General features: G+C 46.5%; 1 protein-coding gene across 1 annotated transcript in view; it reads left to right on the forward strand.

Moving 5' to 3' along the window:
* Positions 1 to 16,587, forward strand: part of LOC109301498 (unconventional myosin-X-like) — a 173,254-nt gene that overhangs the window by 114,003 nt on the left and 42,664 nt on the right. The window contains exons 26-30 of the mRNA XM_019522687.1: positions 5,263 to 5,506; positions 6,800 to 6,895; positions 9,806 to 9,899; positions 10,449 to 10,504; positions 14,864 to 15,006. Of these exons, the coding sequence (XP_019378232.1) occupies positions 5,263 to 5,506; positions 6,800 to 6,895; positions 9,806 to 9,899; positions 10,449 to 10,504; positions 14,864 to 15,006 (633 nt within the window). The remainder of the gene's footprint in view (positions 1 to 5,262; positions 5,507 to 6,799; positions 6,896 to 9,805; positions 9,900 to 10,448; positions 10,505 to 14,863; positions 15,007 to 16,587) is intronic.

Here is a 16,587-nt window from a genome sequence, read left to right on the forward strand (position 1 = left end):
CAGCAAGAATCAGATAAAGTGACAAAAAGGACACATCACAAGTCCTGAGTCCGTGGGCTTGTACAGGAAGGGTAGGAGGGTAGGGCTTTGTGGCAGGTTCTGGGAAGAGAAACTGATGCACTTGCAACTGGCAAGTGTGAAGTCTTACTCTGGGTCTCTTTTGGAAGCCCCTGGGCAGGGTCGGAGGGAGGAGGGTTTCCTAGTGCTGGGGACAAGAGCCCAGACTTAGGACATATTGGGAAAGGCAAGGTGACATCCATGTTGCTTCCTCCTTCAGGAGGTAAGACTTCCCATAGCAGAAGACCTTCTAAGTCATGGGTCCAGTTTACCCAGTTACCAGCTACCATGGAGGAAGGAACAGGAAGCCCCTTGGTGGGAGAATGTAGAATAATAACCTGCCCAGCAGGGAATTGTATTCCTTATCCCTGTACTGTGTGAGTGTGAGTGTGAGAGAGAGAGAGAGAGAGAGAGAGAGAGAGATGCATTGAAGCAGAAGGGCTTGTTCCCTTTTGGTTTTGAATCTTTTATTCTGCATCATTGGAGGTTGTTGTCAGGGGCAGATCCAGGTTGCAGCAGTGCATTCGCATCCCTCTTTGACTGTTGCTTCACCCAAAGTTTAAAACTAACTGCCTGGCAGTGGCAGCAGCATTTCTGTTCAGGCAGCAGTGAGGGAGTCACTTGACTTTGTGGCTCGTAATCTACCTGATTCCTTCTATGCTCTTTATTCCACAGGTCCTAACAACCCTCTCTTTTTTTTTTGTTTTTCCACTAATCAGTCGAGGCTTCATTCTGCAGTTTAGCTGTCTGTTGGCTGCTTCTGGTAATGTAGCCCCTACTTCAGAGCCCCGCATACTGTTTTTAACTCTAGCTAAAAACAGGAACTCAGGAGTGGAAACTTTTGCTCAGGTGAACATCAGCTCACATCTGGAAATAACTTCCAGTGAAGCACATTAAGATGCTCAAGAAGGCTAGAATTTCTTTTAGGAATCTGAAAGAGATGTACATGTAACTTGAATGACAATAGGACCAAAGGAAACAGCATCTTTTGCTTTACTTTTTTCCGAGTTTGCTGTATTTGTATACAATTCCAAGTATGTGATATTTGTTTTTGCTTCAGTCTTGAACTGAATAATATAGCCCTAGCATATTAGTAAAGCTTCTAGTTTCTTTGTATGTAGAGAAGAATATGTGTTGTGTTACATGTGACAATGCACCCCTACCCATCGGCACCCCACTTTTCAAAATCCTAGGCATGCTCATAGTTGTTGTCATCCCTATAAATCTGTTGCTTCAGCAGCTGTGATTTTCTGAGGAGCCTCAGAGAAATGAGTGCCTGAGCCCAACTGGAGGTTGTTTTCCGTAAGAGGTTTTGAACCCCTCTCCCTGCTTGGCTCCCACCAAGGGATTGCCCTCAGCAGCATGTGTAACGGTGGAGTGCACAGGCAGCTCAGGTATGGAAGGGAGAATCCTTTTGTCAGGTTTAAATGTTCTGCCTTTCAGATTTATCAGCTGCCCCTTTGCTCCTGGATGATGACAGTAAATAAGAGCTTTTAGTTTACCTTCTCAGCTCCAGATTTTGGTATGGAGGAAGTGGCAGTGGCCACTGTACCTAGGCTGCCTAATACTTTCACAAATGGTTGCAAGAATCTTTTAGAAAGGAGTCTAGTGCCACTATTATTTATTGCATGGATTTGAAGTTTTGCAGGGAGAAAGTGTTGGGACTGTAGAGATGCTGCTTTTATTTTCCTCCCAAACAAGCTATTGTGGTTTGGCTGAAATATATCATTCTGAAGGCTGCCAGTTTTTCTTCATGGTAAAACGTTTACAGGACCAGTAGTGTTAAGATACTTAGTCATGAACTATAGAAAATAGAGAACAGTGAGGTGGTAAAAATCTCTCTCTCAATGTTATTAGATAAGTCAAAAATAAAATCTGAGGGACCTCAGAGACCTACCAATCAAGCTTAGCAGGCAACGTGGTGGTTGTTAAAATTCAGTGTTAAGAAAGGTCAAGAACACTTTATAAACTCTTGCATATGGCCAGGTTGTCTCTTGACTGTATTTGCTCCACAAAGAAACAAAAAACCTCTGCTCAGTGTGCAGCAGCACTTAAAACCTAACAAAAAATTATGATTTATGAAGTGTGGAATGAAAACTAATCCTGAGAATGCTGTTGCCATGGTGTGAATCTGCAGGGTGCCATCACTGAACACATTCAAAATTGTTGCTAATGATTCAGAAAAGACAGTTGTGTTCATTTCCGATTCAGGATGATGTACTCCTGTTATCTGGGAATAATTAGCTACCTTCCAGGCCATTGGCAGTAGGAGAGGATGTTTAAGTAGATAATTTATACTTGGGAGTCTCAAAAACATAAGCACCGACTTTGGTCTTTGCCGGTGGGTGATTTTTTTTTTTTGCATTCCTGCACCAACGTCTGTGCATGCCCAAAGGAGGCAGTGCATTACTTCAGCCCGGCTCACGCAGTATGGCTTGTGGGTGCTGAATACCTGCTAACTTTTTTTGGTGGGTGCTTGAGCCCAGGAGCACCCTTGGAGTTCGTGACTATGCTCAGCAGAATTGGCTAAAATTATTTCAGGAGGTCTGTGGCCTAACAAGTGCTAATTTTTAAATAAATCTCAAAATATGGGGAAGTTCTAGAAGACCATTAACGTTATCACTGTTTTTAAAAAGGCAAGCAGAATGCCCGAAATAATGATAGACAACTGCCTTGGTGAAAAAAGGGGAAAGGAAAAACTGATATAGGATTCAACTAGTCCTAAGAATTCAAGGCTAGGAATAAGATCCATGACAGTTCAGCATGTTTGTTGGAAAAAAAATCACATCATGTGATTTCCTTCACTGGTGAGAGATTATGAGGATAACCAATAAAGGTGACTGTATGTGTTTTATCAGTGTTTGGCAACATTCTGATTTAAAAAAATAGTACTATATAAAGCTTACATGATACAAGAGCAGATGCAATTCAGCATTTTCTTCAATGACCTGGAAGTATTTTAACCGTGGCTAATTAAAATTTGTGACTGACACACAGACTGGCAGGAAGGTAGATAATGATGAGGACAAGGTAATCATGCAGAATGATCTGGATCACTTTCTGAGTTGGGGCCAGTTCAAACAACATGTATTCTAATATGATCAAGTGTATGTGCATATATCTAGGAATGAAAAAAGTTGTCTGCACTTTCACAGTGAGGAACCATACTTGGGAAAGCAGTGAATCTGAGGAAGATTTTACTCTGTGGGAATGCCCAAATGAATGGTGTCAGCATGCACTGATGGAGAAACTGCAGAAGGTTCTGTGGGTCAGTCATATTCTGCTTTTTGGCAGATCTCATCCATCTTTAAACTGGAAATGTCATGATGATCCTGCCCCAGGCAGGGAGTTGAACGAGATGACCTCCTGAGGTTCCTTCCAGCCTGACTTCTCTACAGCTCCCTATGATTCAGTGAGGCCTGTTTTCATTCTTCAGCCTTGCAATGCTCCTGGTTTCCAGCAGACCATAAAAACTCCGGGATGCATATTTTTCATAGCATCTTGGAACTTCAGAGAAATTGCAAATCATGAAATAAGACGCAACAAATTCAGCAACTTTTAAAACACAAAACAGGAGTGAACCTAGAATCACAGGGTGCCTGTGCATGTGCGGGACGCCTGCTCCAATGTGTTCAAATAAGAAATGGGAATGCTTCAGCACCCTCACTGTCATGCGTAGTCAGTGTATCCATGTTCCAAAATAGCAGAGGGGGTGCTTTCACTAAGTGTGTCAAACAAGCTTTAGTGAAAGTGCCCCTGGCACCATTTTGAAACACAGGACCGTGAATATATGAGATGCTGAGGGTGTTAATTAAAGGGGTTAATACCCACAGCAGAGGAGTTTTAATCAAAACGTCCCCACACACCCTGGAGCATGTGTATAGATTCCCATAGGGTAGGGAAAGATTTGGAGGATCATCTAGTCCAAACTATCACATGATTGCAGTTTGCTGCTCCTAAACCATCCCAGACAAAATACTTATTCAGCCTCTTCCTGAAAGCCTCCAGGAAGGATTTCACAGCACCTCCAGGCAGCCTGATTTGTTGTCTTACTTTTCTTCCATAAGAGAAGTTTTTCGTGAAATGTAATTTAAACCTGCTATGCTGCATATTAAACTAAGTGCCACATGTCCTGCTTCCTGTGGCAAAGAAGAAAAATGTTTTTCCATCTTTTTATGGCAACCTTTTAAATATTTGAAAACTCCTTTATGTCCTCTCCTTCTTAAGCTCCTGTTTTCAAACTAAACTGTTTTAGTGTGCTTAGTCTCTTAACTTTTCATGCCAGCCTCTTATCACCTTTTTGCTTACCTCTATATTTTCTCCAGGTTCACTGCATTCTTCTTACAATGCATGCAACACTTACGTTAATTTGCTTTTCTTCTGACAACATCACATTGTTGAGTTTGTGATTCATTATAACTCCCAAATCCTTCTTGGCGCTGCAGCTGCCCAGCCAGTTATTTCCCATCCTGTTTTTCATAGAATCATAGAAAATTAGGGACCTTGAGGGGTCACCTAGCCCCACCCCCTGCTCAAAGCAGGACCATCCCAAACTAGATCATCCCAGCCTGGGCTTTGTCTAGCCAAGCCTTAAAAACCTCCAAGGATGCAGGCTCCACAACCTCTCTGGGTAACCTGTACCAGTGCTTCACCACCCTCCTCTTGAGAGAGTTTTTCCTAATATCCAACCCCAACTTTCCTTGCTGCAACTTGAGCCCATTGCTCCTTGTTCTGTCATCTGCCCCCACTGAGAACAGTCCAGCTCCGTCCTCTTTGGAACCCCCCTGCAGGGAGTTAAAGGCCATACATTTGTTTTTTCTTTTCAGTTTATAGCAGTTTACACTTGTCTTTGCTGTATTTAATTGTTTTCTTCTCTTCAGTTCTCCAATTTATCCAGATCCCACTCAATTTTAATCCTGTCTTCTGTACCATTTAGTTTTGTCATCTGCATATCTCATCAGTGTACTCTCTATCCCTGCAACCAAGTTCTAATAAAATAATTTCTGCCCATTGTGTATGGTTCATAGATGACTTCCGTTTTTTCCCTGTACAAACCGAATACTAGTCTTGGTTCTGTCCCTCAGCCCTCTGTTCCCACGAAATGCAGCTGAGAGCTGAATTGAGAAGGCATCCTCACAAGGAGTAGGCTAAGGAAATGGATGAGCTGGCAAGATTCACAGCATCGTGTACTTTCTCATTTTGCAGGAGGTCTGATGAATCCATGGAGGCGACGCTGGTGTGTTCTAAAGAACGAGGCTTTCATGTGGTTCCGAACCAAGCAAGAGGCCCTGAAGTCTGGCTGGCTCTATAAGAAAGGGGGAGGCATGTCAACTCTGTCACGCCGTAACTGGAAACGCCGTTGGTTTGTGCTTCGAGAATCCAAGCTGATATACTTTGAAAATGACAGTGAGGAGAAGCTGAAGGGGACAATTGACATCAGAAGGGCAAAGTAAGAGAGACAAGTGAACTTATCAGAATCCATAGCTGGGGATTTTGAGTCAATGCTCCTGCCAGAACTAAAACCCAGAGGTTCCTGGTTAGGTGGTCTTGCCTCCACTCAGTCAGACCAATTGCTACATTAGCGTCAGGATGGAATATTACTCCCTGTTCAGATAGGTATGGACTGTAGGGGGGCAGAGGTTGTCTTCCTAGGTAGTGGGGGACATGGCCTTCTTTCTGGATCTCTTGAGTGCATGTGAACTTGCCTTGCAGTGGCAGGATTCTGTTGGCCATTGTTTCCTTGGCTTTACCTTTGGGGGCTTTGGGCAATGGGCCTTATTGTTGTGCACATGGCTGTTGTGTAGTGTGAAAAGCAGGTCAGACAAGAACGTGTTTGGGTTGGTTTGGATGAGGATGATCCTGCCTTAACCAGGGGGCTGGTCTAGATGTGACCTCTGGAGGGCCCTGCTAGCCCAGCTGCTCTATGACTGTGATTCCAGTTGTCTCTCTCCAGGTCACTGTCAGTGCTGCTGTGCAGTAGCCTAGATGTGCTATAGGACTGAAAGAATCAGATGCGTAAGAGAAGAAAAACCCTGTTAAACTGTACTGCATCCATGGGGAACATGGATTGCTCTTTCCTGACGTTCCCTTTCTTTGTTGGGTCCAGGGATTAACTTCAGACCTCAGCTGGGGCCCCACACTCACCACATATGGTGGCTGCTCAGGGGGCTCAGGGGATGTTAATTCATCATATTTCCCTTGTACCCTGTCTTGGGCCCAATCCTGTTTGTACCTGGCCTCCTCCAGACAGGTTGTGGGTTCCTAGTGGAGTGTGATTGCAGGTAGTTACCATGCAGGGCTCCCCCTTTCCTTTAAACAGACTTTTATCTGCTGTAGCCAGGTACCCTGGCTCTTACTAGTGAAACCCATGAATTGAGGTAGGCAAAGACACTGTATGCCATCACCTACAGTACCAAGATGCACAGAAAGGCCAGTGTTTGCTGGTATGAGTTCCCCAGCTGCCCACTTTCCCCTTTACTTTTATCTTCTGCTCCCCTGAGTCATAGCATATTTATCTAGCATCTTGTTTTCTGATTTTGTACTAGTTTGGCTCTACAGCCCTTTTTTTAAAGGGAATTCAAAAATCCTCATTCTTGACTAGAGAATTCCCAGGTTTCCAGAAAGTGCTAGGTACCAGGCAGGTCAAAACCTGAATTTTTGTAGAGAGACTGGTGGAGTATGAAAAAATGGGGGGGCTATGAGAGGTTTTCAGTTTGTTCCATCGCATGGTTCGTTGTTTCAGGGAGATTGTGGATATTCATGAGAAGGAAAACGCCTTGGACATTGTGACAGAGGACAGAATTTACCACGTCGTGGCAGAGTCACCAGAAGATGCCAGGTAAGTGTGGGAATTTTGTTACCTGCATTTGTTCAGCACAAGATTCCCCCTCCTCTCACACGATGCTTCTGCAGCAAATCCCAGTTGTGCCCTGGGATGATCAGGAGCCCTAGGAAGATGACCATGCTGCTGGACTCCTGAGCCTTGCTCCACTCTGCTCCACTGATAAACACTAGTGTGGCCTCCTGACCCCAGAAATAAGATGGGAGCTCAGTCTGTTCATTCAGTCATGAGACTGTCCCCCTCCTGCATGGGACTCTGTCCCTCCTGTCCTGGCCCCAATCCTGGTTTTACCACTGGTGGAACTCAATGGTGATCTCAGTATTGTGAGCACACCAAATCCTTTATTTTCTTGTTTGACATAGTCAAGCATAACTTTACTAGGAACGGCTTTTCATGGAGCACTTCTGTGTAAACTGGAACATCTAATGGTTGATTTTTATTTATTAAGTAAAATCCAAACTGAACAATACAGCCATTCATGGTATCTGTAAATGACTGAGGCAGCTCAAGAAGGGGTTGGGCTTTATCCAGGACACAGCTTATCCGGGACTGCAGTGGCATCTGATAAACCCTCCTAAGTGCAAGCCTAATGAATGACTCACATCCTTCTCTTCTATCATTTCAGTCAGGCAGCAAGAGTTATAAGTTGTCTAAAGCAGCATTGCAGGAATGTCATAACAAGCATGAAATGTCAGTCCTTGTCCTCACCAGTGCAGCACACTTTCTGAGCAAGAGGCAGCACTTACATTTGTAATAGCAAACGGAAAATGGTAGGAGCATTAGAACTTCTGTTCAGTGAAGCCTCTGAAAACAGGAGGCTGCTTATCTGACATGCAGTAAGAGATAAGCAGTCTGCTGGCTCTGCAGCGGAGAGTCAGTCTCAAGCCTTTTGTGTGAACAGGGAGCCCTTTCCAGACAAGGAATTTCATGGCGTTCCCTTTCTGTTAACTCATAAAGCTGACTGCTTGCAAACCGTCTGGTTATAGGACTTGTAAGAAGATCAGAGTGAAGAGCTGGTTCAAGACATAAGGGAGTTGAGGCAGCTCAGGACTCTTAGTGGAATGAATCCCAGGCAGTCGTGTCTTGCCATGGCTGAAAACACAATACATAGCATATGCTCTGCATTCAACCTATGCCCACTTCCAGTTCCTTTGAACTGGAATTGGGTAGCCGGATCTTGTAAAGGTAGCTGCCAGCAGGATGAAGGGGATGGGCCCCTGGGAGCATGTGTAGCAGTTTCAGGGATAAAAGGACAGCTATAAAAGTTTAGGCTTTTAGAAATAGTAGCAGGCTGTGATCCAGAGCATGGTGATGCAGAGGGAGGGTTTCCACTTCCTCTGTTCTTCTAGGGCAGGTGTGGGCAAAATACAGCCCATATCTGGATCCAGCTTGCCAGGTGATTTCATCCGGCCCATGGGCGGGCACCCACCAATTAACTGTATCCCGCCTGGCCCATGGCTGCCCCTGCTGTGCTCACATGGGACCCGAGCCCCACCCACCCCCATGGGGGCAGCACACATGGGGGAGAGCCTTGGCCAGCACGCAGCTTCTGGGCAGGTCTGCTGCTGCCGCTGATGGGGAATTGCTTGGCTTCCCCAGCTCCTCCTCGTGTCCCTGCTGCAGCGCTCCAGACAGCAAGTAGGGAAATGCTGGGGGGCAGGGAGAAGCTGAAGTTGGGCGGAGGGAGAAGTCCCACAGGGCGAAGCCTATGGCCTTTGCTGCTCCCTGCCGCCACATGCAGGTCCCGGTACTCCATCAGAAAATTGCAAGGAGCCCCATGCAGTGGAGCCAGGCAGGCTCAGCCGTACTCCCTGCTGCCATGTGTGGCTCCCAGGGCTCTGCTGGGGAGTGTGGTCAGGCTGCCGGCTCCATTGTGCAGAGCTCACCCGCTGTGGTGTGCAGCTCTTGCCAGGTCCCAGGAGCTTCACGTGAGACATGGGGAGCCCCACGTGATAGAATTTGGTTGGCCTGGCCCCACTTCTTGCCACCACATGCAGCTCCCACAAGTGGCTAGAGCCGCACACTGCCAGGGGCTCTGCCTGCATGGGCCATGAGTGCCCCAAGGGCCTGTTGCTTGCTGCTGCTGTTGCCACTGGTGACGGAGGCTATGCACTGTGGGGGAGGGGGGGCATATGGCAAGGGGCATATTCCCTGACATCCTCACCCTTCCACACACACCGTGAAACCCCACACCCTCCCTCCACACTGTCCCACAAACCCCATCCTCCCTCCAACCACACCCCACACACAATATATGAGAGAGAGACTTTATTTTGAGCTATGATCCAATCACCTCTATATGCATGACTCGTGCATCAGGACAAAAATATTTGTTGAAATAAAACTGAAATACATTATAGTAGATGCTTGATTTTTTGCATATGGTTTGTTTATTATCTGGTTCCAATATGGCCCCCCCCCCCCCCGGAGTACTTCTGCAGGCAGAGGTCAGGGGTTGGGGCAGGACTTCTGGTCCCAAGATGGTGACGAGGGGATGGGGCACCTGCTCAGCTGACCCGAGCAGGGTGCAGGGCCTGGGGAAAATCAGCTCGTGCTGGGTCTTGCCCCCACCCCGCATTCACGCCCCCTGGATGTGAAGAAGCCACCATACGTGGTGGCACCGGCGGGAGGTGGGGTACCGAGCAACCGGATGCGAAGCTGGCAGTGGTGGCACGAAGTCACCATGGCCACTCTGCCCAGCTCTGCAGGGCCTGGGGCACTCGCCCCGATTCACCCCCGCCCTGGGACAGCCCTGGGCACCTGTCAAGGTGCAGGGCTACCCTTGCAGCCCTCGACAGCTCACTAAATCTCGTTAAGCGGCCCTCCAGCCAAGATAATTGCCCACCCCTGTTATGGGATCTAGTTTCAGTGCACAAACCTTAATTGTGGTTCTATTCTGATTGCCAGTGGCTGGTTTAACGTCCTGAGCTGTGTGCACAGTGCTACAGTGCAGCAGCTGAGGGAGATGCAAGATGAACAGGCCAATCCTAAGAACGCTGTGGTAAGTTGCTCACAGACAGCACTCGTGGCAGGCTGGATGTTTAGGGCCACCAGAGGCCTGTTGCTTTTGTGCAGATATAATGCAATGCCCTGAGCACTTTGGTTCCTGGAGAGCATGGGGAAGGCGTGCTGCTTTCCTGGGCCAAGCAGCTGACATGTTAAAGGGGTGAGTTTGAGAGGGTGACAGATGTGAATCTTCCACAGAGGAGGAATCCAGGGCAGCATGAGTGTAGCAGAGCTGACCGAATGGTGGCTGGCCTGCTGGGTTTGGGGAGGCCACTCCTTGAAGGTGAACTGTGTGAAGTTCAGCTCGTTTGGATGACAGTAAACCTCAGGTGCAGGTGAGGGGAGGGGCATTGGATAGAGATTGACAATATGTTTTTACATTTCTTTTGAGATGGGGATGGGGAGCTGCAAGTTTTAGCACCGGTCCATGATGCTGTCTGAACATTGCAGCTCCCAGGCAGAGTTTTGGTCTTGATTTTTATTAGGAAAGGAAACTTCTGCTTTAACATGTATGCGGCTGATAACTGTCTCTCTCCTCATGAAGGGAACCGTGGATGTTGGGCTTATCGACTCGGTCTGTGCCTCAGACAATCCTGACAGGTAAGTGCCACAACATTCCAGCAACATGGATTGGAGGCTCCTCAGGGCAGGTCTGTGCGTCATTGTGGTTTCTGCACCTGGCTGAGCACATTGTTAGTGCCACAGCCCTAATTAATAAACCTTTCAGCTATGTGTTGAAACTCCTGAAAGCTTTTCCCAGTCATTGGAGTGTGGGGCTGTGAGGTTGTCTTTTCCTTGCCCCTTCCTTGCTGTGCTGTTCCTTATTATAGATCTTAAGAGACCTGTCTGATCATCAAGTCTGGCCTGCACACCTTGGGCCACAGCACTTTTCTGAGCAGGGTCTGCTTTCCCATTTGCTCAGTGTGTGTTTTTGGGAAGGACAGCCAGCCTCAAGGTGAAGGCTCCAAAGAGCAGTTCCTAAGCCTTTGCGCTGGCAGTTCTGCATCCAGACTTGTGACTCATTCCCTACTTTCGCAATAGAATTTCCATTAGACTCTCAGCCCTGAGTTTGGGAAGTGCTGTCCTAAGTGATGGAGATGCTGTATTTATGCCTGGGGATCTGCACTATTCAGGGACCAGCCAGCCTGTCAGAACATTGCTGCTGCTCTTATAGTTGGAGTTTCTCTCATGTCAGCTGCCAGTCTGAGTCTTGTCATGACTTCTCCTGGTGGAGTACAGTCATCTGCTATCTGTTGGCTTCTACCTGCTGTATTCCATGCTTGTATGCACCACACAGTGGGGAAGCTGCTTCTGCAGCTCTGCACTGTCACATGCACATAAGGACAGATCTCAAATATCAATCCTCTGCCTCTTCTTGTTGCCAGTGGTGCTTCTACAGGTGGATGATTGATGTCCTGCCAACTAAGAGAGAAAGGAGGAGACAGAACATAACTATCATTTCCTCTCAGTTCCTTGCCCTGTATATATCTGTCTTGTTGCATTTGTTAGGGCACTGGTTCCTGCCTCCTCCTGAGGAGGGACCCCAGCCATGCAGCCACGCATGTGCTCCAACAGCCATGGGACTTTCTGATGTTCCTCTAAAAAGCTGAGCAGCTGCTTAGGGCTCTGAGGGGCCTTTCAGAAGGGCCCCCAATTAATGAGCAAGTAAGGGAGATTATTTCCAAGTTCAGAGTCACCACAGGTTGTCAGTCAAACCCTGTTCATTCTTTGTCCCTCTTGCCTTGAACAGATTGAGCCCTGAGTAACTGAGAGTTATCAAAAAGCAGGTGTGAATAAGCAAAATTCTTCAAAGGGAGCTGTTTTGGGGATGGAAGGGTGTGTCACAAGAATGGGTATTAGGCCTGGTGCTACACAGAATGTTGATCAGGGACCTGGACATGGATATAAAGCAACTGCTAATTAAAATGTATGGAAGGTGCAAAGATTGGCAGAATGTAAATGAGGAGGACAGGGCAGCCCTGCAAAGGGACCTGGGTGGGTTAGACAGATTCAGAAGTGCATGGATAGGGGCAAGGAAAGGAGGCCTGACCTCCGGACCAGGGGACTGTAACCTGGAAAGCAGTAACTGTGATTTCATAGTTTCAAGGGTTGGAAGGGACCTAAACAGAAGCAGCTCACCCTAAGCCCCCAGGGCAATGCTGTGGCCCAATGGCTAACAAGATCCTTGGGTATATAGATAGGGTAGCAGGAAGCAGGTGTGGGGAGGTGGTTTCACTGGTCTGTGGGGCACTGACCTTGGTTGTGGTGTCCCTGTTTTAAGAAGGTGTTGAAAAATTAAGCATGCGCAGGAGATAAACTAGAAAAATGACTTATGGGCTGGAGAAAATGCCTTGCAGTGAGACTTAAGGAGCCCAACTTATTTGTTTTCTTCAAAAGCTTACAGGAAAGTGCCTTGATTATGGTGAACAAACACCAGGCACTGAAGGACTCTCTAATTCAGTGGAGGAAGGTAAAACTAGACCCACTGGCTGGAAACTAAAGCCATTTAAGCTAGAAACAAGCTACATATTTTTTTTATAGTGAAATTGATCATCCATTGAAATGAGCTACCGAGGGAAGTGCTGCACTCCCCATCTCTTTATGTCCTAAAATGAAGTTTGGAGACAGTTGTAGAAGATCTGCTCTAGTTAAACACAAGTTATTGGACTGATGAAAGAAGAGACTGGGTGAATTTTTGTAGCCTATGCTCTGTGGGAGGTAAGGCTAGATGGTTTAATGGACACTTCTGGTTTAAAATTCTGTGAAAAGGAAAAAATGGATTCATCAGCCTGTTTCCAGACCAAAACATTTGGTTCTTTTCTGTATGCATCAGTTTTCACAAGCTAAATTATGACTTTACACAACCTGCCACTGTACAAAAACAACCAGCAAAGGTGCCATGGATAGGCAAGTCAAAATCACTTTGATTCAGGATCTTAGTTTTGTAGACTGGGCAAAAACAGCTTCGTAAAAGAAAAGCTCAGGACCCTCTTAATGTCCTTTATAACCCACTTATCCTGTATCTCTTTTCTTGGCTCAAAATCTACTTGGTTTTGGATTTATGAACCATTTTGTAAAATATGAAATCTATTGTGATGGTAGAGGCATAATATCCTCAATCAGACACTGTAAACTGTTGATTAAATGTTGCGAACTGTGACAGGACTGGAGAAATTAAACAGCAGGATCTGATCTATTATATCTCTTATTTTCAAGCTACAGTTTGTAGGCTACCAGTTGCTTATCAACCTCTTCCTAGTGGGGTGCTGGTCTTGCGAGAACCGTAGGTAAATAAATCCTTGAACTTATGAGAAACTTCATTAGAAGACTGACTTTTTGTATAGAAGAAGTCCCATGACCTAGCAAACACTAGACTACAGCATTTACCATATCATAAGAGAGGAGACAAGACTGCCCTGCATAGTGATCACATTTCTACTTGTATTGCCACCTAGTGAAAGCAAGCAACATGGAATAGACTCTGCTTCTGTGTCACAATGCAACTCTTTATTCTATACTTTTTGCTACAAAACCAATAAGAATGCAGATTGTGGAGCATTTCATATGTCATGAGATTAACACCATTAATTATCAACTACAAAACTAACAGTCTTAGCCTACTAACAGTATTAGCTGTTACATAACTCAAGTTTTACATTTTCTTCCTGTAAGCTTCAGGGCCTTTCCAGATTACAGCTGTAGAATTTATGTATCTTAAACAAAAAATCTTTCCTAGCTATTGAGGTAGAAAGTTTTATCTGTTATTTCAGTTAGCTTCTTAATACTTAGTCCTTAATTTGATTCACCTTGGATACAGACTTTTCTGTCTGAGACTTTTCCCCTTCTGTTTTTAATCCTGAACTCTGCAGGGCTCTCTTAGGTTGCCTAAACTATACACTTAAGGACAGCTTTCCACATCTGTGATTATCACACCTCCAATGGCTTCAAGAAAATGACAGTTTCTTCCTGCTGAAGATGTGCCCCTTAAAATGCCTGGTGGGATTGAGGAATGATTCTGTCTCTTTAAAGTACATGGGTGCCAGCTGGCAACTTCTGTTAAACAAAGACTGAGAAAAAATGTTTCATTTCTGACCCAGGCTATTACCAGTGATATTCTTTCACAGCTGTTCACTGACTAGTCCAGTTGCACCTGTTACTTTCAGCCTCACACTCTTACCCTCACTCCATTGCTCTTCAGGTTCACACTGTCTCCTCCTTGTAGAAGCCTTTCCCCACTGGTTTCCAAAGCCCTCTGCTTCTCTCAACATGTGGGCTCTCTCCTCCTTTCCTTTTTCCCTGCAAAACATTGCAGTGTTCTAAATGGAGAAGGCTTTTCCCACAGGACTCCTGTGTGCGTTGTGGGAAAGGTGCACACGGCCGTACTCCTTGTCTTTTGCAGGACCAGCTCCTTCTCTTTATCTCTGGTAAAACTGTTCAGACTAAATCCAGGGTCAAACCAATCTCAGCTGACACTGCTGGAATCTGAGGTAACTCTGACTTTAACCCTCTTTTCACCAGTGTCTACAGTTATACAATTAAATACCTGAAAAACCAAGCCATGGGGCTCAGAGCTGGGCAGCAGGAGTCCATGAGAAGCACCTGCATTGTGCAGTCATAGGGAAAAATAGCAGGTCTATTTATGCACCCAACATAGAACCAGTGCTTGGCATTAGCTGTTAAATAGTATTATCAGTTCCTTGGACATAGCTCTTGAAAGATGCCCAGCTTCTGCTGTCCAGGTATGCTTTCCCTCCTTCAGTTTGTATTGCAGTCCTATGGGGGTGCTTTGTCCTGTGTCTAAAGGTTCCCACTCCTCTGTGCTGCAGATTCAGAATGTCCTATTGGCGTTGCATATGTGCAGAGGTGCTGACTGTTGAGAGTAGAGGTGCTGGCTCTGCAGTGGTTTTAGTTCCTGAGAGGCCTGACATAACCCATTTTGCTTCTTGTGTTTTCCTGCAGACCAAATTCCTTTGTGATCATCACTGCGAATCGAGTAATTCACTGCAACAGTGACACCCCAGAGGAAATGCACCACTGGATCTCACTGCTGCAGAAACCCAAAGGCGAATCCAAGGTGGATGGTCAGGAGTTCCTTGTGAGAGGTGAAAGAAACGTGCACATCATCAGCATGAAACACAGTTATAAGGGGAAAGTGCTGGTGGGCTTGGGCTTGTCACTTTTGGATGAAGAACTGACAGAACTGCATAGTTGTAGAGTGATGTCTAGTGGGACCCTCAGAGTTGGGGTTGCACTGTGTACAGTCTCCTGGCCACTTCACGTACTGGCTAAGAGCAGGGAGAGAGCAAACAGCATGTTCTCCTTCAAGAGCTGTCTTTGTTCATTCTCATCTCTGGACCAGGCGAGTGCCTCCTTATAGCCGCTTTGTGTTGTGTCCTGGGAAGACAGGTTGACCTTCTCCTCAGCTGGTGGAATTCTCATCTCTATTCTGAACCACAGAGGACCACATCTGTGGCAGCCTGCTGAAACTATTGAGCCTTGCTGACGGGAATGTATGTGTGAACTGCCCTCCCCAGAGGAAGGCAGGCTGATCTCCCAGCATAATCTCTCCTAGCGCCTTGTGCACCATCCTGACAGTGATTATGTAGCGAGGTGTAGACCTTGTAAGGATTTAGAAAGTGCAGCTTGGCCCTGCTTGCTGATCAGGTGCAGGTGGAGGGGATCAGGCTGCTGGGTAGGTCCACAGCTGGGAACCTTAAAAAGGGCCCCAGCTGAAAGAGAGCAGAGAGGCAGAAGGAGTTTGTGGAAGCTGGAAACCTTGGTAGCTTGCAGAGAGAAATGCACTGTTTGTTTTACAGTCTGAAGAAAGGCAGTGTTTTGCATCATAGTCTGAAGGGAGAAAGGCAATGGTTTTGTTTGATTTCTTGGGATCAGGAGAGCAGGCCGGGGGACGCAGGCTCTTGGTGTTAAAAGAGGGCTTTGAATAAAGGACCTGTTTTGGAACTTAAGAAGACCTGTGTCTGTGACTCCAGCAAGGCAAGCTGCAAGATGATCCTACCAGTACACAGTTGCCTGCCTGGCAGAAGAAGAGAATGCCATCTTGGGCAGGCCAGAACTCTCTGTAGTGGGTCCTTGCACACTTTTTATACCGCGTGTGGGTTACACTGTAGAGTTCTTGTCTCTTTCTCCATGCCCAGCAGTCTGCAGCTGGAGTCTCCCCATTCTTCTGCTGGCTGGAGGCAAAACAAAGACTCAGCCAGCCTGCTGGGTTCTTCATGCAGGGGTGACCCAGACCCCTGGTTCCTGTACTGTACCTGTCAGCTTGTGTGGAGGAGGCACCTCATGGTGCAGAGGCTGGGCAAAGTGCCTTTAAACATAACTGACAAGAAAGAAAGAAAATTAATCTTTTGTTCCCCTTGATATCTCAGTATGTAGGATACAGATGCTAAAACTAAAAACTGTAAATGAGCAACTCTGAATTTCATAGACATTAGGGCTGGAAGGGACCTCAGGAGATCGAGTCTAGCCCCCTGCCCTAGGGCCAGGACGTCAGCTGGGGCCAAAGGATCCCAGCAAGATAAACATCCAGATGTCTCTTAAGTAGGTGCTTGCACCACCTGTGGTGGCAGTCTGTTCCAGGCCTTGGGGGTTTGGACAGTAAAGAAGTTCTTCCTTTTGTTCAGCATGAAACGGTCATGGAGGAGTTTGTGACTGTTTGACCTTGT

The sequence above is a fragment of the Gavialis gangeticus genome, unplaced genomic scaffold (genome assembly GCF_001723915.1).
Source record: "Gavialis gangeticus isolate Ggan-Ray unplaced genomic scaffold, GavGan_comp1, whole genome shotgun sequence".
Lineage (NCBI taxonomy): Eukaryota > Metazoa > Chordata > Crocodylia > Gavialidae > Gavialis > Gavialis gangeticus.